Below are 27510 nucleotides of genomic sequence, written 5' to 3'. Positions count from 1 at the left end.
ACTTATCATCAAGAAATTTAGATTCTATGAATATGCAAACTGGAAACAGCCCCAACCACATGTGCCCCTTGGTGAATCGGTTTTGCATGGGTTGTATCTGCATACTGTAACATGATTGGCTGTTATATTTTCCGATGCAACACCTATGGCATGTTTAGCACTAAATCAGACTTTTTTCCAGCTGTTTCTTCAAACAAAACATGTTTTACAAATGGAGCATGACAATTTTCAAAATTTTAAATGAATTCCCATAAAAAGTAATTCATCATCAAAGACATGTTTTCTTGGCTTGGATTCTGCCTTAAAAATGTAAGTCACTCTGGATAAATGAATCAGCCAAATTAATAAATGTAAATGTAATTATCCTTGTTAAGAAATTTTGACGGTGTATGATATATAACAATTTGACATTATCTTCAACATCCTCTTACAAATATTAGCATATTTCTTTACACTGACATCTGATTTACATTCATCATATTTGCACCATAGGGCAATGTAGAAGGAAATAGAAAATTCCAGATAAGTTTTAATTTTATAGCTGCAATCATTGTCCAGTGTCTCAAAACCATACAAAATAAATATACATATTTTACAAGAAGTCCAGTGTTATGGAAAAGTGTGAAAACACAAGCAACATTTTGTTCAGGACTGGTTCAAACACTGGTGTACTGATGACAGAATGGGAAACAGAATGACATCACTAAGAGCACAGTGTTTTCTTATATTGCAGTCCTCTCATGGTCAGTTAAAAGATTTTATAAAAACATGGCAAACATTCATTTTTCACTTTAAGAAATCACAGAGTTAACTCTTCACATTTCATAATTTACTCTTTTATAAAAAATATCGCATCTTTGTCTGTATTTAGGGAAATGTGCACCAGAAGACGGTGAAATAAAGTGTGTAATCTTGTGTACTCTAAGGCAACAGAGTGACCCAGAAGTTAACTTTGTTAACTTGAATTGAGTACAAATCACAGCATTTTGTGATTTTGCACAGGATAATCTGTAGAATTGTATGTTATATTAAAAAAATCATTACAAAATGTGCCTGAAAACTCACAAGAAAAAGTCCATATGCAAAATAGTCAATTTCACCAGTATCTACATAATTACAATAAAAAAAAACTCCTCTCGGAGGACAGACAAACAATCTAGGGCACTTGGTGAAAAATTCAGCTCATATTTGCATTAATTCAATGTCTTTTCCCACACAGGTCTCATGGGACTCAAGTGAAGTCTTTCCAACTCTTTCAGTTCAGATAAGTACTAGTGATAACATCCTTTATCACATTCTGCAGTTTTCAGCTAGAGTCACTTGTTACACACAGCTCGGCAGTATGGGGGATGTAGTTTCCACTTCTTGCAGCAGTTTGGCACAGTGTGTATCCCCCTCATGCTCAGTTTCATACATTCCCTTATTTTCTTTTATGTTTCTGTCCCACGCAGGCAGAAGTCTGCAGTAATACTGTTCTCCACTGGAGTGCAGGAGTTAAAGAGGTCAGGACAGAGAGGCCAGGAGGTCCATAAAACATGTTTATCATTTACGCAGTTCATCTTTCTCTCCACTCCTCTTCTCTTCTCTATTATGAAGACAGCTGCCCTTACGCAGGGACAGACTCCTCTGGCTTCCTGCTGGGTCAGATTGAGGTTTCGTTACTGCCTCTGTGATGAAAAAAGACAGGGAGGAAGAGGGATGGAGAAAAAGAAAGAAAGAGACATAAGAGATGGAGCGAGTGATAACATGCTGGTTAGATGGGTTTTCAGGCAGGGCTACAGGCAGATGGGATAAAAGTCCATGCAAGTGCAAGTGCAAGTAAAGAAAGACATACCCGGCATTCAATAAACAAAACTGCATGCCAGAGAGTGATTGTAAAATTGTAAAATGTTTTCAAAAATACTCTCTTTTATGTTTTCCACACGCATAAAAGATTGTGTTATGGCATACTGTTAGGGGTTACATGACTACTTACTCTGAGTCTGACTGGTTGCCTCCGTTGATGTTCAGGACCACTCCGTTCTGCTGCTCTCTGGAAGGCAGGACACGGTGGGGGGTTTTGATGAGGACGTTGTGACTGTTAACTCCGTCAGTGGAAGTTACAGGCGGCGTGCATGAGGTGATAGTAGGAGGGTTGTAATCTGAAAGTTTCTCTCTCAGTTTGTTCTTCATGTTCTTGTCTGTAAGTGGTGGAGGATATGTGATCTTGTTCTTCAGAATGCCTGTGGACAAAGAGGAGTTGAATGAATGTATAAAAATATTGTCACAAACAAAGGACTCTTTCAATAATGTTATTTTTTTGCATCATCCTTCTACCAATTTAGATTCTGAACCATCCAACCTCCGCATAACTATTCATATAGCATTCATCCAGCCATCCATGTCTATCCATATTGCATCTCATCCATCTAATCTATCTTCAACCTATGCAGCTTCACATCCATCCATCCATCCATCCATCCATCCATATAGCATCCCATCTGTCCCATCTGGCCCATCTACCTTCAACCCATGTAGCTTCAAATCCATCCCATCTACATATAACCCATATAGCCTCACATCTATCGGTCCATTCAACCATCGATGCATCCATTCATCCATCCATTCATATAGCATTCCATCAATGCCACCTACAAATAACCTATGTAGTCACACATCAATCTATCCCTCCCTGCATCCACCCATCCACCCATCCATATAGCATCCCAATCCATCCCATCTACATATAACCTATGTATCGTCACATCAATCTATCCACCTATCTTTCTAGCCATCCATATAGCATTTCATCCATCCCATCTACATTTCATCTATGTAACTTCGCATCAGTCCATCTATCCATACATCTATCTATCCATTTATCCATCCTTCTCTCCTTCTAGCCATCCACATGTCTATCCATATAGCATCCCATATATGTGTACCCTCCAGATGTAGCACGCATCCATCCATCCATCCATCCATGTAATCAGTAAATTGCCCTTACATAATAGCAGCATTTTTAAAGGTATGAATTTTGGTTTACTAATTTGCTTGGTGTACCATTTGTATCTAATAACAGATAACATGTCCAACAAATAGTTATATTAAATCTTAAATTTTTTTCCTCACCCTTCCTCTGTTCTGGCTGGTGGTTGCTGTTTGTCTGGTTGGTGCTTCCTCCATCTTTGCTTGAGGAGTCCTTATCCTGTGGTGGTTCTCCTATGTGGTTCAGCTTGTTCTCCTGATGGAGCTCCACATTCACTTTAGTCTCCACCCTCAGCCTCTCTGCCCCTCCTGCCTCCTCACTGTCACTCGCTGTTGTGGCCTCAACGGGCCAGTACGGCTTCATGTGATTAGACACTGACTCCACTGTGTCGTAAAAGAGAGGGAGAAATAACCAATCACAACACTAGACAAAGAAAAGCACTTATCTTCCACGTCTAACCTATTTATATAGAGCGATTTTAAAACTAAATCATGAGAGCCCAGTGCTGATTACTAAATAAACTGCAGAACCTTTTGGAGTGCTGTGTAATGGCTGTCGCTCATTGTTCCACTTGGGCTTCATGTGGACTTCTTCATCATCATCCTCGCTGTCGGAGGAGTGAGACGAGGCGTAGGAGCTGCTGTGTTCATCCACAGAAAGCTCACTGTCTGAGTCCGAGTCTGACAACACCACACAAAACACAACATGCAAGTGTAACTCAACCATTCAGCTGGAACTGCTGCAAAATGCCTACACTTTTTTACAAACTAGGTTTCAGATAATGGTTAAGAAACACTTATACACAATCATGTTCATAAAACAAACTGATAAAATGTAATAAATTGTAAAAAAGCGAAAGAAGAATGTAAAATCTTGTACCATCCGCCTTAGTGCCGTTGCGGTGGAACAACGAGCCATCAATGTCTGTGTGTCCAGCTTTAGCTGTTCCTGAGGAGACACTTGGCTTCTGGTCATCTCTGTGTTTGTGAGAGAGAGAAAGAGAGGTGGGGGGGGGGAGAGAGAGAGAGAGAGAGAGAGAGAGAGAGAGATGGGATAAATAGAATAGAAAAAACAGTGAAGAATGAACAAGGAACTTCTTCTCTGTTATCCCCTTTATCCAATTATCCAGCCATCCTTCCTTCCTTCCATCCATCCATCCTATTATTTCATAGGAATAAATGTTGCTTTATTAACATTTAGCATTTAACAGCTTAACATTTTTAACTCTTCCATTAAGTAACAAATCGTTATCTAAAACAGCACTCAGGCTTGTTGCACAGTAGCGTATGACTGATTTATTTGGTGAATTTATCTATAGTTAATGATATAGTGTAAAGTTGACTAGCCTGGTTAAACCTGCCACAAGGAGGTGACTTCCTGTATGAGAAGGTATAATAATGAAACCGCAGTTGTGAATTTCAGGCTAATAAATTACTTTCACCAATCTGACACCGATCTCAACAACCCCTATTAGTAATTCTAGGGTTTTAGGTGTGTAGATACAACAAAGCACTGCAGTTCAGACTCCTGATGACTGATATGTTAGCTGGAGGCACTTATGCTACGTGTCCGAGTCTGTTCTGAATGGGCTCAAACACTCATTTCCCAAACACTTCCCACTCTGCCTTAGTCAGACATGATCTATTTGCAGATTAGATGGCTGTATGTACAAGGACAACAATGATTTCTGTTCTGAATCACTGTCCTGAATCATCAATGACTTCATCAAAATTTGAATATTGTCTGATTAATGATATTAAATCAGGGCATGCACAGTGTACTTGTGTGTTAGCGTGTGTGTGTGTGTGTGTATGTAAAACTGCGGTGTTGTAGAGCTGAGGCAGTGCCATGCGCTTGAGCCAAAAGAGAGTGAGGATTGTTTTACATGAAAGGTTTGAGGAGGTATGTTAGACATTCAGATGAAAAAAGAAAGAAAGAAAGAGGAAGAGATAATTAGAGTGAAAGAATGAGAGAAAAAAACATGAAAAACAGAGAGAGACAGTGAGAGAAAAAGAGAGGAAAGGTGTGGCAGGGCCATGCATGCAGCAGACCGTTACCTGAAAGCGTAAGCGAGGTAGCCGCTGTGGCTCTTGGCTGACCTGATGGTGCTCTCCAGAGACACGGTGGACTCTCCGATTGCTGAACGGAAGATTGTTCCATCCTCTGTGTATGTGTTGTTGCAGTTCAGAGAGCGCTGGGAATGGGGAAAAAGAAGATTGAGGATGCACCATTGCAATTAGTAATAAAAAAGATTTATGCTATTATGTTTATTAATTATTTGTTTAATATGTTGAACAATGCCCAAGAAACTACTAAAAATTGCTTAACAACATCTCTATACCATTACTATAAATTGGCATGAATGTCAAATGGAAATGCACCCATTTCCTCCTGCCATCCCTATCCTACCTAAGGTATATTATTCTATTATAAAAAGAAAAGACACTTTTAAAAACTATCCAAGATCTGTTCATCTGAATTTCTTTTCAACACTGTAAACACCTGTTAAATGTTAACTTATTATGTGAAACTGAGGGCTCTCATATTGTACTATGAATTTAAACAAAGGACTGAATTAAACTGAATTCTACTGTTACTCAAAAACAACCCAACTTTATGAGTATACTGCAAAAAATAATGTGAATTATCAATCACCGCTAGCTGAAGCTTGTAAATATTAGCAAACTCTTTGTGTAGGAGTAAGTGACTGTATTGCTTCCAGTCATGACAAATTTGATCTATGGAAATGCCACCATCTTGTAAGGCAGAACATGTGGTCATTACAGCTTTTTCATTTGAGTACGACTCTTAAAGACTGAAAGCCACTCTGTGGCTGTGTAAGGCCTCCTAACTGGCAGCTAACGTTAAAGTTTAATGGTTCCAATGATTAACTGAATTAAGGAAGTACCACCTTCTTGTCATTAGCCGGCTATTAGAAGACCTTTAAATGTTACTGAGCGTTATAAAGGCCAGGTCCGTTCACATCAGTCTTTAAGACTGATACTCAAATGATCAAGCTGCCTGTAATGAACACAACTGTTTACTTGATCAGCCTTATAGGATAGAGACATTTTATTTTCCACTCATGATCATGTATCTTCTTTGGAAGCAGCACCTGTATAATATTTAGTTAATATTTACATGCTTTGGCTTGCAAACAATGTAGCTTCACAGTCTGCATTATAGAGATGAAGGTGGCTTGTTTTTGAATGTTGAATATAAAACACACCCGTTGGCATGCGTGTACAGTGCTGAAATGCAGACAGGCTTTCTAATTGTTTTTAAATTTCCCAAACAAATTGCTAGTGTGCTTGGAGGTGGTACACAGCCTGAGACCATGATTGCTTCACCTTTTCCCTAATTGAGATCTGTCACAAATAGACACAAGTGGCATTGCAAAATCAGTCATGAATCTTGATTTATATTTCAATCTTCTCAGTAACAGGAATCATAATCTATAATAAGAATAGATAACTTACAAGCTGGATAGCTCAGCACAGTCAAATCTATATAATCGGGGAAAAAATGTCCAAGAGGAGTTCATTATTTAAAGTCTGACTTCTGAATGCTTTGAAATGTACTTTCAAATACGTTACACCATACTGTACTCAAGGAATAATGTCACAGACAGTGTGACACGCATTAATGTTGTCAGTGAGAGACCACTGTGTGTGATGTGAATGACCGTGTGGTTTCAGATCTGCTACGTATCACTTTCCTCCACTTACAGTCAGCAGAGAAGCACGAGTCGTAGTCGATTCATCCGGCACTGGCTTCTTCCCTGTGAACACGAGCTTCAGATTCTTCCTTACTTCTTTACTTAGCACACAGTGGAAAAGGAAAATGAAAATTCCCTGCAGAAACACAAGAAATCCCAATAAATGTTATATAGTGACATGTAATTCAAAGCCATAGCCATATCTTAGATCAGATCAAGCCATTTATTCTCTAGTTATAATATCTAGAAAACATTTAGACAGAATTATTCAATTATTATTATAAATTTAAATACTATGTTCCAACTATGTATGTTTCAAATAGAATAATATTAAATGCTGTCACATTTGTAGGAAACTGCTCAAGTCAAAGAAAAAATATTAAATACATTTTTATTAAATACATTTTTATTAAATACATTTTTTGTGTATTGGTATGAATTTAAACTTAGCCCTAAACTTAGATTCATTGGTATGAATCCCAACTTATTATGTGTCCCAATACATTCTTATGAAATAATTATAATTAGTTAATTTGAAGTAGTAAGCATGATTTTAGAACATGCTTGGAACTTGTTACACACATTACTATGTTCTAAGTGATATTAGAAATTAATTTCAAGCTAGGTAAAAGTAAAGAAATATTATTAGAATTTATTTTCACCTTCCACTGATAAAATGCTGAGTTGAAAACCAGAACCTAAAGTGGCTTAAGTTTTTCTTAGCATTTTACTGGCATTAGTGTAGTAAACTCACCTGTAAACAGCTGAAAATGGCGAACAGGTAGTGGAAGATCATGACATCACTGTTAACAGCCATGAGGCCCAACAGCCAGGTAGCACTGATGAGCAGCAAGAGCAGGAAGGCCATCCGCAGCGCAGGACTGGACACACACATACACACAAACACACATAAATATATAACTCTGAATCCCATTATATTATAAGCCCTGCAGGAACTCAGAGTCTGAGTGTGTGGATAAAGTAACTCACATGGCTCCAGACTTCTCGGAGCTTCTTCGCCTGCGTCCACATGATGCCTTGGCTGCCAGCACGAAGATCACTATGTTCACCTGTGGCACAGGTTATGCCAAATGTGTGAGGATTCAATGAGACTTATAATAACTTTTTACAAGTTAAAAAATATAATATGATATTTAATAAAGAAATGGCTGATGAAAGCAAAATGACATGCTAAGAATACACATAATTCAGTCTTTACAAAAACATGATTCAACACATTTTCCTGTGTGTGTGTTTTATGCTGCAATGCACTGACCAGCACAACAACGGCGATGGGCCCGGCGAAGCTCCAGATCAGTGTGTCATGGACCGACAGCCAGCAGAAATCTGGGTTGCCATAGCCCTGGGGATCTAACCCAACAGCTAGACCTGCAAACACACACACATAGTGGATTATACAAACATTGCACGCCGGGTTCAAATGTAAAGGGAGCAGATTATGAGCTGAGGAAGAGCATGCCTGGCCTCTATTATGTGTGTGCTAGAGTTGTTTTTGCTCTGGCTTTTAGTAGCTGCCAGAGGGGTAAGTGACACCCTGATAGATCCAGCACCTCAGAGGAGGTGTTCTAACTAGACAGAGAGAGAAGAAGGAGTGAGAGAGAGACAGAAAGAGATAGAGAGAGAGAGAAGCTTCTTTCCCACAGGGATCACAGTGATTTTTCAAAGAAGAGACAGGTTCCAGCATGACTTCATGGCGGTGTGGTTTGTGTTAAGTGTTTTTACATGTCTGTTTGTGTATGTATGTTTATAGATGTACACCAGTTTATTTACCTGTCTTGTATCTACATTCATTGCAAGGGGGCTGACAACTTGTTCATAACAACAGTGTACTTACATAGATGGGCGTTCTTCTGTGATAATATAGCTAATGAATAGCTACAATGCACAAACTAGTGACAAATTATAGGGAGAAACAACATGAAGTGTCTTAGTAAGGTGCTGGGCCACCACAAGCCTCCAGAACAACTTCAGTGTGTCTCAGCATAGATTCTACAAGTCTCTGGAACCGCACTGGAGGGATGAATACAATTCTTATAAAAGCAATCCCTCAGCTGGTGTTTTGATGATGGAGTTAGAGAGCACAGTCTAACATGTCAGTCCAAAATCTCCCATAGGTGATCAACATAATCTGTGTATATGAATGTGTGTGTGTGTGTGTGTGTGTGTGTGAGACTAACCTGTGATGATAGCAGGGATGCCCCACCCGATGGCATAGTAAAAGCGCATGTGGCCGTGGTTGATGTTGCGCATCTCTGTGAGCATGCGGTAAATATGCAGGCCTTCCACAAACATCCAGGCAAATGTGCACATGTAGAAGAAGTGCAGCAGGATTGCAATCACTGTACACACAAACTGCACACAGCACAGAGACAGAGAGGAGAAGGGAATGTCAGAGGGGGCACATCAAGGGCATTTGGGGTGTAGCTAGTAAGGCTCCACAACGCAGAGGCTATGTGATTTGAATAATCAAAGTTTTTTGGACAGCAGCAACAAAATGTGCTGTCAGCTATTACTACTCCCTGTTTACTACCCTTGCAGAAGGTGCACAAGGTGTTTTTACACAGCAATTCAACTGGAATCAAGCCAAATAGGACCCATGAAACTAGTTCATTTTCCATCAACTCATTTCATTTACTATATGTAGTGAAGTCATTGTTAAGTTCGACATTGGAGACATTCATCGTTTGTTTCTGGGATCCTTTGTGGTGGTTGAGTAGTAAAACAACACAATGTGATGCAGGTTGTTGTATAACCGATCAGAATTGAACACTGGTGCTAGCTCCGCCCTCATGTTCCTTCAGTTCTTTTTGGTGCCAGTTATGAACAGATCCTGAACAGAATCTTAAGTGGAACATTTAGTACTGGACCGGATGGCAATAGAAAAAGCACAGTACCAGTTTTCTGATATTTTATACAATGAAGAATATTCATCAGACCTGAACAATCCTATGCGCTCCTCATGTGAGTATTACACTGTTTACAAAACTAGAACTGTATGTGGGATGTGCATATCTGATATTTTTTACAGCAAGATAATACAGTATGTCTATATAAGATATTATAAGTAGCTTCACTAGCAGACACCAGTCCCTGCTTGTCTCCATGCTAAAGCCCACAAGTTGACGTCAGAGAGAGCTCCTTAACACTGACTGTACAACTGTAGCCTTCTGTCTCTTTACTGCCTAAAAAAAACACAGACCTGTTTATCAGAACACAAAGACAGGCACATACCTGGAAAAAATGGAAGAGTAAAAGATTGTAATTAGGTGTGCTCCGGGAATAGAATAAATATAATAATAGAAAAAAAATAGCTCATATAGAGGGGAACTGTGGCACAAATAAAAACCAGAGCATTCCTGGCCAAAGAATTAGTTGGTACACATGACATAATCTAGCTAACAAAAGAGATTCCTGTGGTATTTCTAAACCTTTTCATGGTGTCTAAGCTCCCACCAGTTTACAGACTGCCACAGCCTGAGGCCAACAACTCAAACACTATCGCTCGAATACTTTAATCTAGCTCGCCTTCCAGGTACGAACAGAATGAGCAACGTGCGTGCGTGTGTGTGTGTTAAAATAATGTATAATTACAGGGATTGTATCTCTACCAACGAAATGGCTCTCTCTCTCTGTTCAGTGGTGAATCACCCGAGTCTAAACAGACCCTTTTCCTATCGTAGGTTATTTCCAGCCATTTGTCAACAGTTATCAGCTTGGCCCAACCCCTCACTGCACACAGCTCCTAATTAAAGACTTATGGGATGGAATTACTTAAGTTTGACGGCAAGAAACAGGCCTCCAAAAACGCAATCTAAGCAAAATATGCAGAGTAAAAGCATTCGCTTTGCAGTCGATCAGACATGTTTGGTATTTGACATCTGCTTCTTTAGTTTTGTGCTGGCTACAAGGCTAACAATTAATGGAAGTTTTTTCATATCAAAAATCCATAAATACACACCCAAATCTTCATATTATATAATCTCATGTTCAAACAAACAATGTGTAAAATAGCAGCAGTAGTCTGTATTTGCAGATTTAAGTTCAAAATGGGGAAAGAGAGAGGGCCTCACTGGGTTGTCTGTCTGGTTGATGCCAATGAGAAAGACGAGCTCGGAGAAGAAGAGCGCCGCCACCAGGTTCTTGTGGATGCTGTGCAGGTTGGAGCGGAGCTTCCGCAGGATGGCCAGCAGTATGAAGGTGATCAGCAAAGCCAGCAAGGAGGCAGACACTGTGGCATACGTGACTATCTTCAGGGGCAACACATCTCCATGCTGGGTGGAAGAGGTGGATGTGAGGTCAAGGCGGTGAACAATTACAGAAAGAAAGGGAGAAGAAAAGTCTAACACATAGTGTGCAGGAACTAAAATGATTTCAGCTAGGATTCTTCTCTAAAAAAGTGCCAGCAGAGTGTGCGTTTTGCTTATTTATTTTTTAGGTATTTTTTTAAATGCCAAGGGACACGTGCTTTCTCTGAATTTTTTATATTTCATTCTTCTATCAATACTCCAGATCAGAAAACAGCCCATGATGTATCAGTGCACTGTTTACTGCAGATCCTATGCCTTTCCTCCTGTACCTTAAGTTTAGGAAACTGGTAAAATTTCACTTCTTTCTCTAATCTTTAATCCTTTGAGATACCCATCTGTGCATAGTTATAATTACTTAGATAAAATTGAAGAAGTTTAAAGGTTTTAAACAATTTCAAAAGGTTTTAAAGGTTTTAAATCTGCTTTTATGCACAATGTCATATACTGCCATACAGAAATGCTGCCCACAATTTCACAGTGAATGAAGTGGTAGGAAAAGCTACGAGCCCTTGTTGCTTATCCTTAGTTGCGTGTAGCTTTTCGTAGATTTTTTGCTTGTACAAATTTCCATAACTCTACAACCTTGAAATTGTGAGATAGGGTAAATTTCTTATGGGAAAGTTTGAGACTTGGAAGTAATGAGCAAAATATTAGGAGTGTTTGCACTTGTTTACACTTGAGCACGTGTTTAGTGCTCTCCCATTAAAGGTGTAATAGTGGATTTTTTATTCCTTACTTGTACAAATAACCTGGAAGATATGTAGAAAATGATTAAAAAAAAAACGAACAATGGTTTAAGTCATGGCCGTGGCAAAAGTGTATTAAGTTGCCAAGAAAACCCATTTGGAAAATGGACTTCCAGTCTAGAATGCTTGCTTGTGTTTGGATGTGCCTACTGGCAGTCATTTTATAGACACTCTATGGGCCAGATCCTTGGCTGAACTCACCTAACCTTTATAGACCTAATCTTGAAAAAAATAAGGACCATTCTTATGTACTGCACTTTTAAATATTCATCCTCCTGTGTGAATGCAGGATGATTAATGTCAGTACCAGGCTAATACCAGAAAACTGTACTGATGCTAACAGCAGAGTAGCACTAAACTAGCTCATGGAGAGAGCCCTACCTCTCTTTTGGAGATGTCCATGAGCACGGCGAAGCTGGTCATATGGTTGCACTGGCAGCTGATATGGGTTTTGTTTCTGAAGGTGAGCTCACAGCCCTTAGAAGACCAACCTCCCGTCCCTCCAATCCTACAACACATACACACACACACACACATCATACCAGACTGGTTTAGTACACAGCAAGCTACATTATCAGAGGAAGCTAAACTACACTGTGCTGTCTTAAATGTGGACCATAATACTCACCTATATAATGTTCATTAAAGGTTACAAACTGTGCTGAGAAGGTAGGTTTTAATTTGGCTACAATTTTGGTGATCAGAATATCACTATAAATCACAGCACTAAATAGAGAAATCTGGAAGTGCACAATGCATGAACAAGTATGAGTGTATGGATAGGGGTGCGCAGGTGAAAGTGAAAGGAACTCACGCGATGGAGTGGTTCCAGAACACACACACTGGCTTGGACCTCTCCTCTGTCTCCAGCAGAGTGTAGTCAAGTGTGATGGGCTGCTCCAGTGGCATGGACAGGGGTTGGCCTTCACTGTGAACTGTAGTGCTGATGATGGGTGTGTTGATGATGGGCCGATTAGGAAGCCTACAGTGAAAGAGAGCAATGCTGATTCCTGAAATAGACCCACTCAATCTCTGGCTGCAGGCCAAACAGTGTTCAGGATCAGTAGGAACAGCTGTAGCATACCAGCTGTCCTAAATATTTGGATGTGCCCTCCTCGTGATAACAAACCACCACTGAAGTTTGCATATCATCTGAAAGGCATGTTGTAATTAGACAATTGATCTAACTGCGCTGAAGGTTTTATGCTGTGATAAGGTGTGATTCTGATAGGCCAGCTGTACAGCTCACTGAATAACTAAAGCAGCCACTCGGTCTTGCTATTGGACAGTGCAAATCAACAGAGAGGCAACTCAGATCAATAGACAGTAAACTGCAGAATAAGATTTTAACAAAAAAAAAAGATCCAAATTCTTAAATGCAAAAACCCTGATTAAATATTGCATGGATATTAATGTATATATGGTTATTTTATCAATTCCTTACTCTTTATACTGATTAGGATAAAGGGCTAATTTCATTCATTCACATTACTTCTGCCTTTATTCACCTTGGTGCTTCTATTATTGCCTATTGCAAATTTTTTAACATAAGTTTCATATTGAATTGGCAATGATAATTAAGATAAAGGTGTCAGTGTCAAATTAATGCAAAATAAATACAGGCCCTCCTTTCAGTGGTCCATCCAAAATAACACCCATGTATATACAAAAGTAATACTGAATACTAGTCTAAAAGAAAGAGCTTTCTAATCTGATAGATGACTTGATTGACAGGCAAATAGAGATGTCTCCTTTCCCAAATGTTTTGACTTAAAAATTCACTTAGTCATTCTTTTTTAATTCTACTGAATTAAATTTAATGATAGGCTGGTAGGGTACCTGAGGCTGCGTCGATCAGGGTCATAGCGCTCAGGCAGCAGCTGCCCCAGTGTTCGGTACACGATAACAGCAGCCACAGGGAACTGAGGAGGGCCTTCAGCTTCCCTCTTCCTCCTCTCTGCCTGAGTATGGTCTTCCTCAGCAGACTGGGTTTGAGATGCTGGCTCGTCAGTTGGAACGACTGCAGAGAAAAATGCAGCACATCACAACGGGTATAATAATTCTATCTCACATAATGGGGAAAATGAATAACACTTATGATTTGATAATCTATATATTTTTTATCTTTACAAATATAAAAAGCTGAAACTATTTGCCTTACTTTCAATGAAATATCCAATGTCGCCATAAAAATGACAGTTATTAAATGTATTGACAGTTTAGTCTAAGAATATAACATGTAAATGCACTAGCCAAATCGACAAGGTAATTCAATGTGCTCTGAAGATTGCTATTACAATATTAGTTAATTATTAAGAACATTAAAATCAAGTTTAAGCAAATACAAAGATTAAAAGAAAATAGGAAAAACCAGAACACTTCAATAAAAAATATTAGTACTTTGTACTAGTAAGGCACATTTAATGATAGCAGTGATAATCCAGTTGCATGCTGCATGCGAGTGTTTACCCTTGTTCTGAGAGGATTTGATGGTAAACTCCGGAAACAGGACTGAGGACTGCAGGTCTTTGGGATATTCCTCTTTAATCTTTTGGAAAGGAGGCATCTTTACATCATCCGGAGTGGAAAAGTCCAGATAATCCACTGCCATAACTTCAGGAGTGAAGAAAGACAATCATTATTAAAAAAAAAAATACAAGCATGTTATATTTAACACAAACATCTGAACAATTAACAACAGTACGGAGTTATCATAAATTTCTGGTCATAAGGTGTTTTATTTATGTCAGCGACATGACTCACTCATATTGTCTGTTACGATGATGAAGGGTTTCAGGTAGGTCTTCCTCATGTTGCGAGCCACAGTGGTGGCATAATCCTCAAAATTACTGAGCAGGTGTGCTGTCCCTCCCTCTGTCCTCTGGATGTGATCCCAGTGCTCCTTATTGCTGGGGTCCAAGATGGCACTGCCCGCCTTTACGATGTTCTGTAACATTCCACACATGCAGATTACAACTTAAGAACATAAAGAACTAATTTTATTACAATTACAGATTTTTTTCTCAAAGCGTATGCAATCCAGGAATATCAACTGTGATATCGAGAAGTTTAGCTAAAGCTACATCACTGCATACTGTAGTGGCAGTATCTGCGACATAGCTAGCTCCCTATCCATCTGTATTTATATTTAACATGTAAACCATAAACTCAGTTAATATGACCACAGAGCCTTATTTTTATTCACAGACTTGTACACGTGAGTGAATAATGTGCAATGTGAGTTAAAATGATAAAGTACAATACAAATTCCCTACAGAATTGTAAAAATAATTATGATTTTAATACTGAGCAATGATAAGCAATAATGGTGACTAAAATGTTAGTCATTATTCTGGCCATAAGCTCAATCTGCAAATTTGCAAACATAAATATACTACCCCGTCTAGCCACTTAGTTCAATGTGATATGCATAACTCTAACGCTAGTGCTGAGTCAGCGAGGTTTCGCTTGGGATTCAGATATATAACCAGGTCTTTTTTCTCTAAATGCTGCATGGCATGGCATGTCACATGCATCATAATTCACTGACTTACACTGACTGAACTATTTCACAGACTCTGCAGAGGAACAGGTCAAACAGGATTTATAAATGTTCAATCCCAGCTTGTTGAGGCATATAACCATTAACCACACACGGTATGTGCTAACGCCACTAATGTAATGCGTAAAACGGCACTCTCATTTGATAAGTTTCATTATCATAGAGATATACTACAGAGTAAAGTTTTAAAGCGCCAACAAAGAAAACTGAATTTCACTGAGATATAGCTAATGTGGAGTGTAACCTCGTTGAAGTTGGCGTCACGCATAGCTGCGAGGTCAAAGCCCTGCTGTTGGTTCTCGTACTGCAGAACACGGGAGAGCAGCTGGAAGGCCGTCTTCACATCGTTGCCATAGAACGATTCAGTCTGGCTAGTAGCATTATGGAGCATGAGAGCAATGTCCTTAGACTTCTGTCCATCCATTCTGGACTCGTTCCGACGCATCTCGTCATTCTGGAGAACAAGAAGAGTTAGAGAAAAAAGTGGTGGTCTGAGCAAACATGCAAGTGAAAGTAAACTTGCAAGTAAAAGCTGTTACATTTCTATAACTCTATAGGTTTATACATGTAGGTTTGACTAATCTTGATTCTTCCCTGTTGCACGGTCCAGTAAGCTTCTGATTAAGTGGCTAAGTAGAAGAAGGATGTCAATCAAGTGTGCTCACTTGCGAATATTAGGCCGTGCCGGGACAGTTCTAAGCTCAGTCTGATTATGAAACTTTTTAGCATTTCTAACATTTTCTAACAAGTGCTAAATATGTCAAAATAGTACCAGTTTCTTCAGCTGGGAGAAAGTGATGGTGGTGCAGTTGAAGAGCTCAGGAGGAAGCCAGCCTTTCTCATCGCTGCAGTGTCTCACAGCCGTGCCTTGATCAAATACACAGATTACAATACACATTTCAAAAACCTAATAAAACATTCTCCAGCACAATCGTGTCACTGTAACAACATTTTGTTCCATGAATAGACCAACAGTCTAACCAACTAACAGGCTGCAAACAATGAAAACCCCAGAGGCAGCCTAAAAGTTATCAGGTCATTGCTTTTCTGGTGCATAACTGCCAATATTCCTTGTGTGGTCTTCTTCACAGGAAAATCCAGGGCAGTTGTCCTGGCCTAGACTTTCAACCATAGAGATCATTCACTGCTTCAATAGAGAATGTGACTCTGTGTCAGGCTTGCCAATATTTTCCTTATAATAAGGCATGTTTAGCTAATGGATCCCTTCAAATGCCTCGTTAACATGCGTTTAGCCGGCCAGTGAAAAGAATAAAGGCCTGAGTGGGTGTGAAGGTTCAGCTGAAAAGGCAAAGCAAAAGAAAACAGCACAGAGGAGAAAGGAAAAGCAGAGGGGCAAAAATCCACAGCAACCAATTCATTAATCCAAGAATTTGAGCAGAATGTGTTGCTTAATGCAAGTCTGTCTGAAAACCAAAACACAACAGCTAGACAATTCACAAAGAAGAAGTATCACAGAAAATGTGTGGGAAAAAAAATCTGAAAATCTGCGTAGCTGAGTAGTCAGCATTAAAACTGTTGAGTCATTTGTCTGTATGTGTATTATACAGGCTGTCAAATGCCTTTAAAATACATATACTTAATTATTTTGCATGTATTTTTTTTATATTAAACCTAAATTATATATTTATATTTTATATATGTATATATATATATATATATATATATATATATATATATATATATATATATATATATATATATATATGCTTACTACATAGAGTATAACATGACAGTGAAGAATATTACCCTATAAAAACAAAAAATAAATAAAATAAAAACAATATGAGAGTGAGCAACAGAAAATATTCCAACTCCAGTAAAGTACCTTTTGTAAATTCAGCACATACACATAACACGTTTAGAACACATACTTTGTTTGATTATTATATTTATACTTAAAAACATGCATTTATTCAAACTACCTTTCTCAATTTAAGCAAGAAGCATCATTTGGCCAAAGACCTTAGGAACTTTATTTCAATAGACTTACGGTCAAAGTATTTGTAGCAGTAGAACAGTGGATTTTGTTCTGACAGCCCTTGTGTATATGTATATGTATATGTGTCATAAAAGTGCCAGTGTATGTGTGTGTGAAAGTGGATTTTGATATCCAGCACCCTGATTCTTGTAGAACAAGCCTGCAGAACTCACCAGTAGATCCCTTGGGACAGTTCATAGCAACTGGACGGCCAAAATTGGTTCTTGGCCACCAGATTCCAGCATCGAAGGCCTTGGGGCAGCCGTCGTAAACAACTGCAGTACAGACACAGGACACAAAGAGACAGTGAACCTTTCACATTCACATAAATGCAGTTTGGCACATCTAAGCTTCGTTCATTTAATTGCTTATTATTGTAGTGATCCTATTACACGACATTACACGGCAGGTATTATGTAATAATCATTAAAACAAAGATGATTTCATTATGAAGCTAATAACTGAGACTAAAATGTTGTTTAAATAATCTATAAGCACCATCCAAATGTAATACAAGTAACCCGTTTGTTACATGAACTTTTAATTAGCTTTCCATTTTAAGCTCGGTGGTATTAAATGCTATAAAATATCATGTTCTGACACCAGCAGTAAGCTGATATACAGATGATAGATACTGAATTATAGATAAGCTTTCATTATTTTGAATTACTGCAGGTGAAAAGAGATAAAGAGCCATGTTGTAAGTACACACCCTCACAGCCGGTGTTGGTCACTTCTGCAAAGGGGTTATCACATCGGTTGCACTGTCGCCCAATCACACCAGCCTTGCACGGGCACTGGCCGGTCTGCGGGTCACAGGTTCGGGAGCTAGCGCCAGGGAAGAAGCAGTCACATGGGTAACAGGTGTCACTGTCTTTGGGGCGGTAGTAGTTATCCTGTGAGGGAAGTAGTGATATGAAAACACTTCGTAAACCCAGAGGTACAATTTTCACAACTGGACAGCTACAGCACGTTCTGAAAACAAAAACCACAGTCTAGAATACATTGTGAAAGAGTATTTAAAAGTATAGGTAGTCAGTTTTGAGCCCTGTTAGCATGTGGTGAGATCTGTGTACCTTGCAGCGACACTCTCCAGTGGTCTTGTTGCAGTCTGGGTTAAAGCCTTTGTTGACGTCACAGTTGCAGGGGCCACACATGGGGCTTCCCCACCAGCCTTTGGGACACGGTTTCTCCACCCTGATGGAGCAGATATTTGTATTAATATAAACTCATCAATCCATGACTTATACCTTGATCCACAATTCGTAATCAGACTGCATGTGTGGTCCACAGAACTCGATAGAGTGACTGATTCCTTAGAGTCAATGGCTATGTTTGCATGCACATCAAATTCCATTTAAGCTCTACATTTGGGTTGCAGCCATATTCCGAATACGATGTTTATATGCGTACTGGCATTGGAATATTCCTGTATACATGTTTGTTGTAAGTATGCCTGAGTTGCCATTCCTAAATACCTAGCCTACAGCTAAGCATCTGTTAGCACTCACAATTCCTTGCAGACTGAGCATGCGCATATGTCTCCTTTCAGTGGATTTTCTGCATAAGGCGTTTACATGCAACAAATTTCTGATTAAAACAGGCATATTACAGGGGTGGGAATCAGAATTTGGGCATATTACAGGGGTGGGAATCAGAATATTGTCTTAATCTGAATCAGGCAATCAGATCACGGTGTTTACATGACCCAATACTAATTAGAATACTGCCAAATTCCAATTAATATCGGAATATTGATGTGCGTGTAAACGTAGCCAGTGTTTCACTTCATAACAGATAATGTTGCCCCAGTGAAAATAAAAATACTACAGCAGAACAGTTTGCACCAGGGTAAAATGATCCCACTCACACCACTCCAAAGTTAAAATGTAAATGATGTCAAACTAAACTGGTAGACTTCCAAACTGCATAGAAGAAGAGGCTTCTTAAATACAGAAACGCCCTATCTCTCCACCCTAATAGAAGACAACAAAAATTATTTCAGATTTTTTTATTTGGTGCTGTGGCAGAAGGTAACTAGGATTAAGACCACTGGCTGAAGCACAAACACCCACAGTATGTAGCAGTCATGGCTTAGCATAGGCTATGTACCTATATCTTTTAAACTAGCAGTTATTTAACCATTTATTTAAAAGCCAACACTAAACACTAAGCTTATTCTTGCATAGGCATCACATAACAAAGTTAGGTGTTTCACAAGGCTCTGTTCTAGGCCCACTTCTTTCTTCCTTTTATATGCTACCTCTGTATAAAAATATTTACCAAACACGGTACTAGCTTCCGTTGCTATGCTGATTGCACACAGCTATATAAGTTTCGGCAAAACCAGATGGCAGATATCAGTTTATTAATATTGAGCTAAAATGTGACAACAGACACTGGATTCTGAGTAACGTCCTCCTACTTAATTCAGATAAGACAACAGTACTTCAACTAGGGCTACTTACTGGACTGCTAGAACTCAGTGCGTTAATGAACTCAACAACCACATCAATAACCAATTAAAACTGGCAGCGTGAGAAAGGTAAATACCGGAATCAGATAAAGATAAATAGCAGACAGGTATTCACGGCTACAGTTCAGCTTCTCAGTGGAAGACAGAGGTATTGAGTTGAGCCAGGAGCCTGAGTATCAAAGACAGTTAGAGAGTATAATGACCAGTTTTTTTTCACACAAGGATTATAAATGTCACATAGTGTGAAGTAAAAGCTTTAGTTAATGACATATAATGTGACTGCACACTAACATATGAGTGCAAATCTGTTAGTAAAGATCTCATTCCAAACTTAATCCAGTTCTGAGTGCAAACTAAACAAATGCATTGGGTTTTAGATGTACCTGAATACCATAACAAGCTGGATTATGTGTGCTACTTTACAAAAGTTGTGTTAGAATGGTTAGGTTAGGAGTAACCTTTGCAAGGTAGTATAACTACAGAAGTAAAAACCTGTGAGGAAAGAACACACACAGCCACACTGAGTGTTGGTGGTCAGCTTGTGACAGTTTATACACTCATTAAGTAAATGAATACTGCACAGACTGTGCTTGGTTTATTCAAGTCATCCTTGCACCCACTGCTTTAGCTCAAGCTGGCAGCAGGGCCAAACCCACCCACAGAGAAAAGCTCATAAATTTCTAATCTGCCGGAGCTTTAGTTTAGGACCATCCAGGCTCCTGCATCTCCTAATACGGAAGCAAAAATGGCCAGAGTTTCAATTCTGACATGTGCTTAATGAATCAGAATAGAATCTCACAGATTTATCCTTAGTGAAATTTATTTCTGAGAGCTAGAGACTGTCCAAGTCATTTGGGAGCATTATTAGCAGATTATTCAATGCAGTTAATAGGTTCGTGAGTTGTTCTTCTTTTGGCTGCTCCCGTTAGGGGACGCTACAGCGGATCGTCCGTCTCTATTGTGGAAATCTGGTTTATGATCTGCATATTTGATTTGGCACAGGTTTTACGCTGGATGCCCTTCCTGACGCAGCACTCCCATTTTATCTGGGCTTGGGACTGGCACCGAGAGTGGGGCTTAAACCCACAACCCTTGATGATTAAGAGTCTCATGTTCTACCAACTGAGCTTGCCCAGCACCACTTCCTAGGTTTATGAGTCAAGGCAAAAGATTTATAGTGCACTGCCCAGAAGAGTGGAAAAAAGGTCCTAGAATTAGGGCATTTAATAATGTACACCCTATTCCAAACTTACAAGCACCCTTCAAAAGAATGGGCAAAAAATATACATACATACAATATACATACAATAATTTTAAATATTCAAGCAACTGGAGAAACATACCAACCAAAGTTGAATTTTCTCTCAAAAACATGGCAAAATTATTATTGGCACCCCATACAATAATGAACAGAAATGCAAGTCTCCAGCAACTCTGTAGTTACCTTTTACCATTTTTGCTGGGGTAGAAATATGACGTGGCAAACTTGTAAAATCTCTGTGTTATCTATCACCATGGAGAAAAACAAAGAACTTTTAACAGAAAAGAAACAAAAGGATGTTGACCCACACAATTCAGGTAAGTCACGTAAAAATACATAGACAGTTAACACACTCCCAACCCCTAAGGGGTGCCAATAATTATGGAGTTGATTTGTAGGTCTGGGAATGCCGCTTAAAAATCTGAGAATATGAAAGACAATAGGGTAGCTTGTACAGGCGTGTTTTACTGTACTTTGCTGTATGGAGAAGAGCCAGGACAATGACACACAGGATCATTAACACACACACACTTCCAGTACTGGCCGCAGGAGGATTTCCACTAAGTTGTAAATGACACATCTTTTCAATATGAATGCAGGAAAACACTATGTCATGCTGCCAACCCTACAAATGCAAGAAATCTCTGAGAATGTCAGATGAACCAACATACACGGTTGTAAAATGTACAAACTAGAATACACTCAATATTGAGTGACTTGATGTGCCTTACAGGTATCAGGTATGCATTTTCAGCAAGCACTGACAAGAGCCACTGACTGAAATTTGGAATCTGCTAAACTGTGTGATTGTAGCTTGATTAAACAAATTAATCTAAGTAGTCATTCTGCACTCACATGAGTTGGCAGCCACTGTAAGTTTCACACTGAAAGTGGCTGTGCAGGCTTGATAACAAGAAGTGAGTCAGTGTGAGGTCAGCGAGAGGAGAAATCATTTATCCTATTAATCATCCTATCCTATTATTCTTACTTGTTCTCACAGTACTGGCCGTAGTAGTTCTGACCGCACTCGCATGTGTAGCCATGAGACGAGCTGGGCTTCCGCATACAGGTGGACACGTGCTCACACGGGTTCAGCGTGCAAGCGTGCATGCACTCTTTCCCAAAAAAGCCTGGAGACACAGACAGAGAGAGAGAGAGAGAGAGAGAGAGAGAGAGAGAGAGAGAAGGAGAGAAAGATGGCATTCTCCTTTACTGGGAAAATAAAAGTCACCCAAAATTCCCAAATTTTGAAACACTCTCAATTCTAAAGATTAGTAATGATCTGTTCCTTAGTGGAGTTATGCACAACAATCTACATAGCTTATTAGAAAAAGCAACTTGTATTGTTCTTTGTTGTATTAACTCTCACGTTATCTCTTATGTAACAGGGCTTTAGCCTATTAGGCATTAGGTATTCTTAGACTATAGCCTTTTACTAGTAGCATGAAGCTCCTTTAATGCAATTTTGTATGTCTTTCTGGATAGGAGTGTCTGCTAAATGCTATAAATGTAGGTAGATGTGTATGTTCAGATATAGGTGTGTATGTTCAGCTCACCTGGGTCACACACACAGGTGTGAGCACTCCACTCGTCCATGCAGTGGCTGTTTTCAGGGCAGATGTTGGAGTCGCAGGGGTCGGCCAGGTCACAGCCCTCCTCTACACGGATCTTCAAACCTTGCTGCATGTTGATGTTGCCTGTGTTGGTTGAGGTCTCTCCCATCCTCACACCCTGTAACACACACACACACACACGCACATACAGAGATACAATAAGATTTCCATGCTTCACTGGCCCTTTTTGAGGATAAGAGAATGATCAGTAGACACTAGGTCAGAAAAACAAACTACAAACAACAGTTAACCCATATCACTATATAATGGCTTTACCAAATCATGGTTAAAAGTATCTTTTCTATGTTTACCTGTATGCAGCCCTGAAAGCCATGCAGCACGTTGCTGTTTTCACCCTGAAGGCCCCCGATGTACAGACTCCTTATCTTCAGTCCAGGGAGCTCGTTTCCAATTTCCACTGACCTCTGCAGAACACAGAGCATGCACTACTCATTTATCACAGTACTTACTATAACTACCTGCACTACTGCAACATTTTATTATTGCCTGTCATAGGCTTTAGGAACTACAGCCATAAAAAAAAAAACTAAACAAAGATGCAGCAGCTATAGCCAAAATTTTATCTCACTTAAATTCGGGGAAAAAATTCTGGTGCAACAGAAAAGTGTTTGCCCTATCATCGGGAGATTGTGAGTTCAAATACTGATGATGCCACAGCCATAAAAAAAAGCAAAAGCAAAATTGGCTGTGTTCGCTGTGTGGGAGGGATGGCACTAGCCAATCATGGGCGTCTGTGAGCTCATGTATGCAAAAGAGGACAGATAGCGCTTTCCACCAAGTGTGTTACACTGCCCTGTGATGCAGCATGAGCAGCAGTTTGAAAACACACAGTTGGCTAGCTTTAAGTGTCTCTGAGGAAGCATGTGTTAGACTTCATCCTCCCCAGTTGGTAGTTGATGTATGATAGTTATATTTACCTTATTTAAAATACAATGCATATGCTGAGGTGTAAAAAGGTTGTTCAGACCATCACACACCTTAAACATGTCATAATCGAGAGACACTTGGGCCATGTACTTGGTGTCTTTGCCTTCTTTGCTGCTGGTGATCTCCACGAGAAGGTGGTGCCACTCTCCGTCATTCACTCTGACCTCGGGAAACTCGAGCAGCGCCACACGCTGCTCCCCCAGCAGCACCTCCATCTGCACCTGCCTGTTCACCACCTACAGGAAAATAAGCAGAGAAACACCATAAAAATTTCCAATACAACTAGAAAACAAGAGCTGGACAGCTCGAGGAGGAGGAATGATTTCGGGACCTTTTTTTTGAACGCACAGTACCTCCATGCAGTTATTGTAACAACAATAAGATAATCAACCCTTTCAGACATATAGTAAGACATGAAAAGTCTTACCATTGTGTGGAAACTGCAAAACCCAACAAAATTCAGATAAAAAAGTACATGAAAATAAAATAAACAAATCGCAACTACTCAGCACTGGTTCTAAAATAAAAATGCATTGATCCAAGTCAACAACAATAAATCTATTTAAAATAATCAGAACATGTCCATTCCTAGCTGTTTACTCACTTGCAAGTTGATTTGGGAAGCAGAGCCAGCATTGGCCTGCATCAGGGTGGCAGTGGTGCTGCTCTGTCTAGTTCGGAACATCAAGCCGATGTACCAGGGCACAGCTACAGTGATATCGTGATCGCTCCATGCCACCATGGCGTGTCCGTCAAAGTATTGTGGTGAGGGCATCACTGTAGAAGACAAACACAGGTTTAAACAATAAAGAAACTTTTTTTTTTATTTAATTACACAGCATATAATGAAATGTTTAAAAGAGCCTGCATTAGCTGTTTTAGCTATGCCTCAAATAACCACATATGACCACTTATAACCACGTTTGTATATTCAGATGCTGTACCTCCTGACAACCCAGCTACAGCAGCTAACCACTACCAGAAATAATGCTAACTCAAAACCCAAACACAAACAGGCATTATCCACCTCAAGAGACCATATGAACACTAATCGAACATTTTATTTGATGGATGCAACAATCCGTGCAGCAGGCCACAGCCCAGTGCTGTCAGCGTGTCAGTGCTGAAGACTTCCAGCTCACCCACTCCGCGGGGCACATTTTTCTAGTGACACACAAGCAGCTATTATGTGGAAAAACTCAATTTTGCCTCTCATTTTGGCAGCATGTCAGTCTCAGATTTCCTCTTTCTCTTTCAGTCATCCTTCTCTCTCTTAAAGTTTTCTCTTACCTCAAGGGAAGATTACAGATACAAGCTCTGACGTGCTGTTATGTAAATGTTAAAATATTTTGTGAAATGCCCCCTTTTTTTTGTTCAAAGTTACTTGAAATGACTTGCGACTCCTGCTTTTTAGATGATACAGGCTTTATATACTTCATATCACAATTCCAGGATTCACTTTGGAGTCACTTTGGAGTGGAGAGTGTATAAGAATGTAAGTGTATAAGAATGTAAGTCTACGTAGTTAATCATAATTTTAATTATGTTCATGATTTTTGGCTTGCTCAACTAAGTACAACTAAGACTACCATTTTCCTCTGATACATTAAATGACAAGCTCCACACTCATGTTTGGTTGCATATTCAATTATTTATGGCATATTTATTTATTTACTGTATAATTATATTTACATTCAACATTTGAAAGATTTATACTCAATATTTCCTCTAATACATTAAATGACAAGCTCCACACTCATGTTTGGTTGCATATTCAATTATTTATGGCATATTTATTTATTTACTGTATAATTGTATTTACATTCAACATTTGAAAGATTTATACTCAAAGAATGTGACTCTTATTTTTGATTCATTTGAAGAAATTAGGTTTATAATGTACAGTGGAACCAAAAGGCCTGTTAAATGATAAAATGCAATAAAATATTTTGCTCCTCATTTGGCTAAATAATTTTCAGACACCATCAACACTCACTAAAGTGCCAAAGATTCCCAAACAGGCGCAGCTAGAATTCCATGTTTTACTCTAGGATGGACATTCTATCTGCTCCCTAGCAAGAGAGCAGAGCAGCATAATAAAAGCCATCAGAAAATAGTTCCACTCGCATCTGAGGCTATCTGCTAGCAGAAAATTAGACTGTCCTGTGACCACAAGTTTGCATGCTATTTCAAGAATTCATCTCATTAGCATGAACAATAACAGGCATGTTTCTTTCTATTCGAGAGAGCTGTTTTAGCCAGAATTTATGGCTTTCAGATGAGACCAACAGGACAACACGAGAACATTTTAACTTTCCTCATGCTTGCATCCTAAATCTTACACAATGCCTGACCACAAGACTCCTGCTCGACATGCTGGCTAATCTATCATTAAACCTGTTTCACCGCACACTTACACGTTACTCAATCACTCAGCAGAGGATATACTGTGGTATATTATATAGTTTGTGAAGGGAGTATTAAAAGTCCTGATGAATCATCCTAGGCTTTCAGCAGGATTTGGGAAACTTATAACTGCTACATTCCTAGCAAATCAGAACACATCCAAGTTAATTATCCTCTCTTGTGTTGAATACACGGTTCTTTCTCCTTCATTAAAACTGACGATCATGTTAGAAACACATGCTGGCATTTTATGTCACACATGTATGCTGGCATACAGTTTATGTCAAAGTGAAAGTCGGGATGCGTGAGATTGGATTCTCATTAGATACACAGTTCTGTCACTATGCAGTCACACAAAATTCTCAATTTTCATTTATAGATGAAAATCTGCTTTTCAAAGTTTACAGATGCTTAAACGAAGACCTTTCTTGCATGATGTAGGAAATGAGCTCTGTACAGATCCATGCCTTTTGTAGTATATATCGTTTTCCTATATTTATATTAAAAATGCACAACTGGTCAAAAACCTTATCCCCGTTGCAGTTCTCATACTGAAGCAGCCTCATGCTCATAACATGCCTTTTCAAGGCCATAGTGAATTTTCATTTGTGGCTGAAGTCCTAAACATGAACCTGATTCCACACTTTGTCATTACAGCTTAGCACCAGGCATGTGACGATGACTCATGCTCTTCCTGAGGGATGAAATCGAACCCTTTTATTAAGCTGAAAAGAATAAAAAGGTGTATCTTAACAGGCTTGGCAACAACATGACAGCAGATTTGCTAGAGGGTCTTATCGGTTGCTGCTTTGAGTCTGTGTCACAGTGAGCCGAATATCGGGCTGAAAAAGGACAGCGAATTCTATCTGCTGGATATCTGTACAGTCGTTTTTCTGCCTGCTTTCTATGTTTCCACTGGCAATAAACGTGTAAATCAAAATAAAGCAAGGGTAAAGGCAAGGATAAATGGAAAAACACTGATTGGTGAAAACAGTGTGCACACATACACACTCACCTTGCTCACAGTTCTTGCCTCCGCGGCCATTAGGACAGTCGCAGGAGTAGGTGTTCCACTTGTTCTCACACTGACCTCCATGCTGACACAGGCCCTCTTTGCAAAAATTCCTCTTTGCAGGACAGCCTGGAAGAAAAAGAGAGAAAACAATACATGAATCAAACAGAACACTTTTACTCGAGACACCTCATCATTAACTCATCATCTACACGGATTTTAACTGATACATGACAGCATAACATACACTAGCAATCCTAAAGTCGTGTGGTCCATGATGAGCCATACCTTTGTGATTTTATCATTATTTTATGTATTTCCATCTATCCAATTTCAGTATCGCTTATCTTACACAGGGTTGTGCGGAGCCTGGAGTCTATCCCAGGGGGCTCGGGACACAAGGCGGGGGACACCCTGGATGGGGTGCCAACCCATCACAGGGCACAATCACACACACACTCACACACCCATTC

At 39.4% G+C, this 27510-nt stretch overlaps 1 protein-coding gene across 5 annotated transcripts in view; it reads right to left on the bottom strand.

The window, feature by feature from the left end:
* Positions 1-509: 509 nt before the first annotated feature.
* Positions 510-27510, bottom strand: part of celsr1a (cadherin EGF LAG seven-pass G-type receptor 1a) — an 84978-nt gene continuing 57977 nt past the window's right edge. For 2 of the 5 annotated variants that reach the window (XM_053241708.1, XM_053241712.1), the window contains 28 exons: positions 27041-27166; positions 24224-24396; positions 23670-23855; positions 22983-23096; positions 22615-22789; positions 22047-22188; positions 18398-18518; positions 18034-18217; positions 17495-17596; positions 16095-16189; positions 15567-15776; positions 14524-14707; positions 14230-14373; positions 13600-13780; positions 12575-12742; positions 12142-12268; positions 10778-10978; positions 8885-9059; positions 7963-8075; positions 7677-7756; positions 7441-7567; positions 6697-6822; positions 5026-5162; positions 3848-3945; positions 3499-3648; positions 3112-3351; positions 1976-2222; positions 510-1637 (listed from right to left, as the gene is read on the bottom strand). In XM_053241708.1, coding sequence (XP_053097683.1) covers positions 1607-1637; positions 1976-2222; positions 3112-3351; positions 3499-3648; positions 3848-3945; positions 5026-5162; positions 6697-6822; positions 7441-7567; positions 7677-7756; positions 7963-8075; positions 8885-9059; positions 10778-10978; positions 12142-12268; positions 12575-12742; positions 13600-13780; positions 14230-14373; positions 14524-14707; positions 15567-15776; positions 16095-16189; positions 17495-17596; positions 18034-18217; positions 18398-18518; positions 22047-22188; positions 22615-22789; positions 22983-23096; positions 23670-23855; positions 24224-24396; positions 27041-27166 — 4157 coding nt within the window. In that variant the 3' untranslated portion in view covers positions 510-1606. Of the gene's footprint in view, positions 1668-1975; positions 2223-3111; positions 3352-3498; positions 3649-3847; positions 3946-5025; positions 5163-6696; positions 6823-7440; positions 7568-7676; positions 7757-7962; positions 8076-8884; positions 9060-10777; positions 10979-12141; positions 12269-12574; positions 12743-13599; positions 13781-14229; positions 14374-14523; positions 14708-15566; positions 15777-16094; positions 16190-17494; positions 17597-18033; positions 18218-18397; positions 18519-22046; positions 22189-22614; positions 22790-22982; positions 23097-23669; positions 23856-24223; positions 24397-27040; positions 27167-27510 lie in introns of all 5 variants that reach the window. The other 3 variants (XM_053241710.1, XM_053241709.1, XM_053241711.1) reach the window with 3 other exon arrangements.

This window comes from Pangasianodon hypophthalmus, chromosome 18 (assembly GCF_027358585.1).
Source record: "Pangasianodon hypophthalmus isolate fPanHyp1 chromosome 18, fPanHyp1.pri, whole genome shotgun sequence".
Lineage (NCBI taxonomy): Eukaryota > Metazoa > Chordata > Actinopteri > Siluriformes > Pangasiidae > Pangasianodon > Pangasianodon hypophthalmus.
Note: the sequence above shows the minus strand (reverse complement) of the source record. Positions and strands in the feature narration are given on the sequence as shown.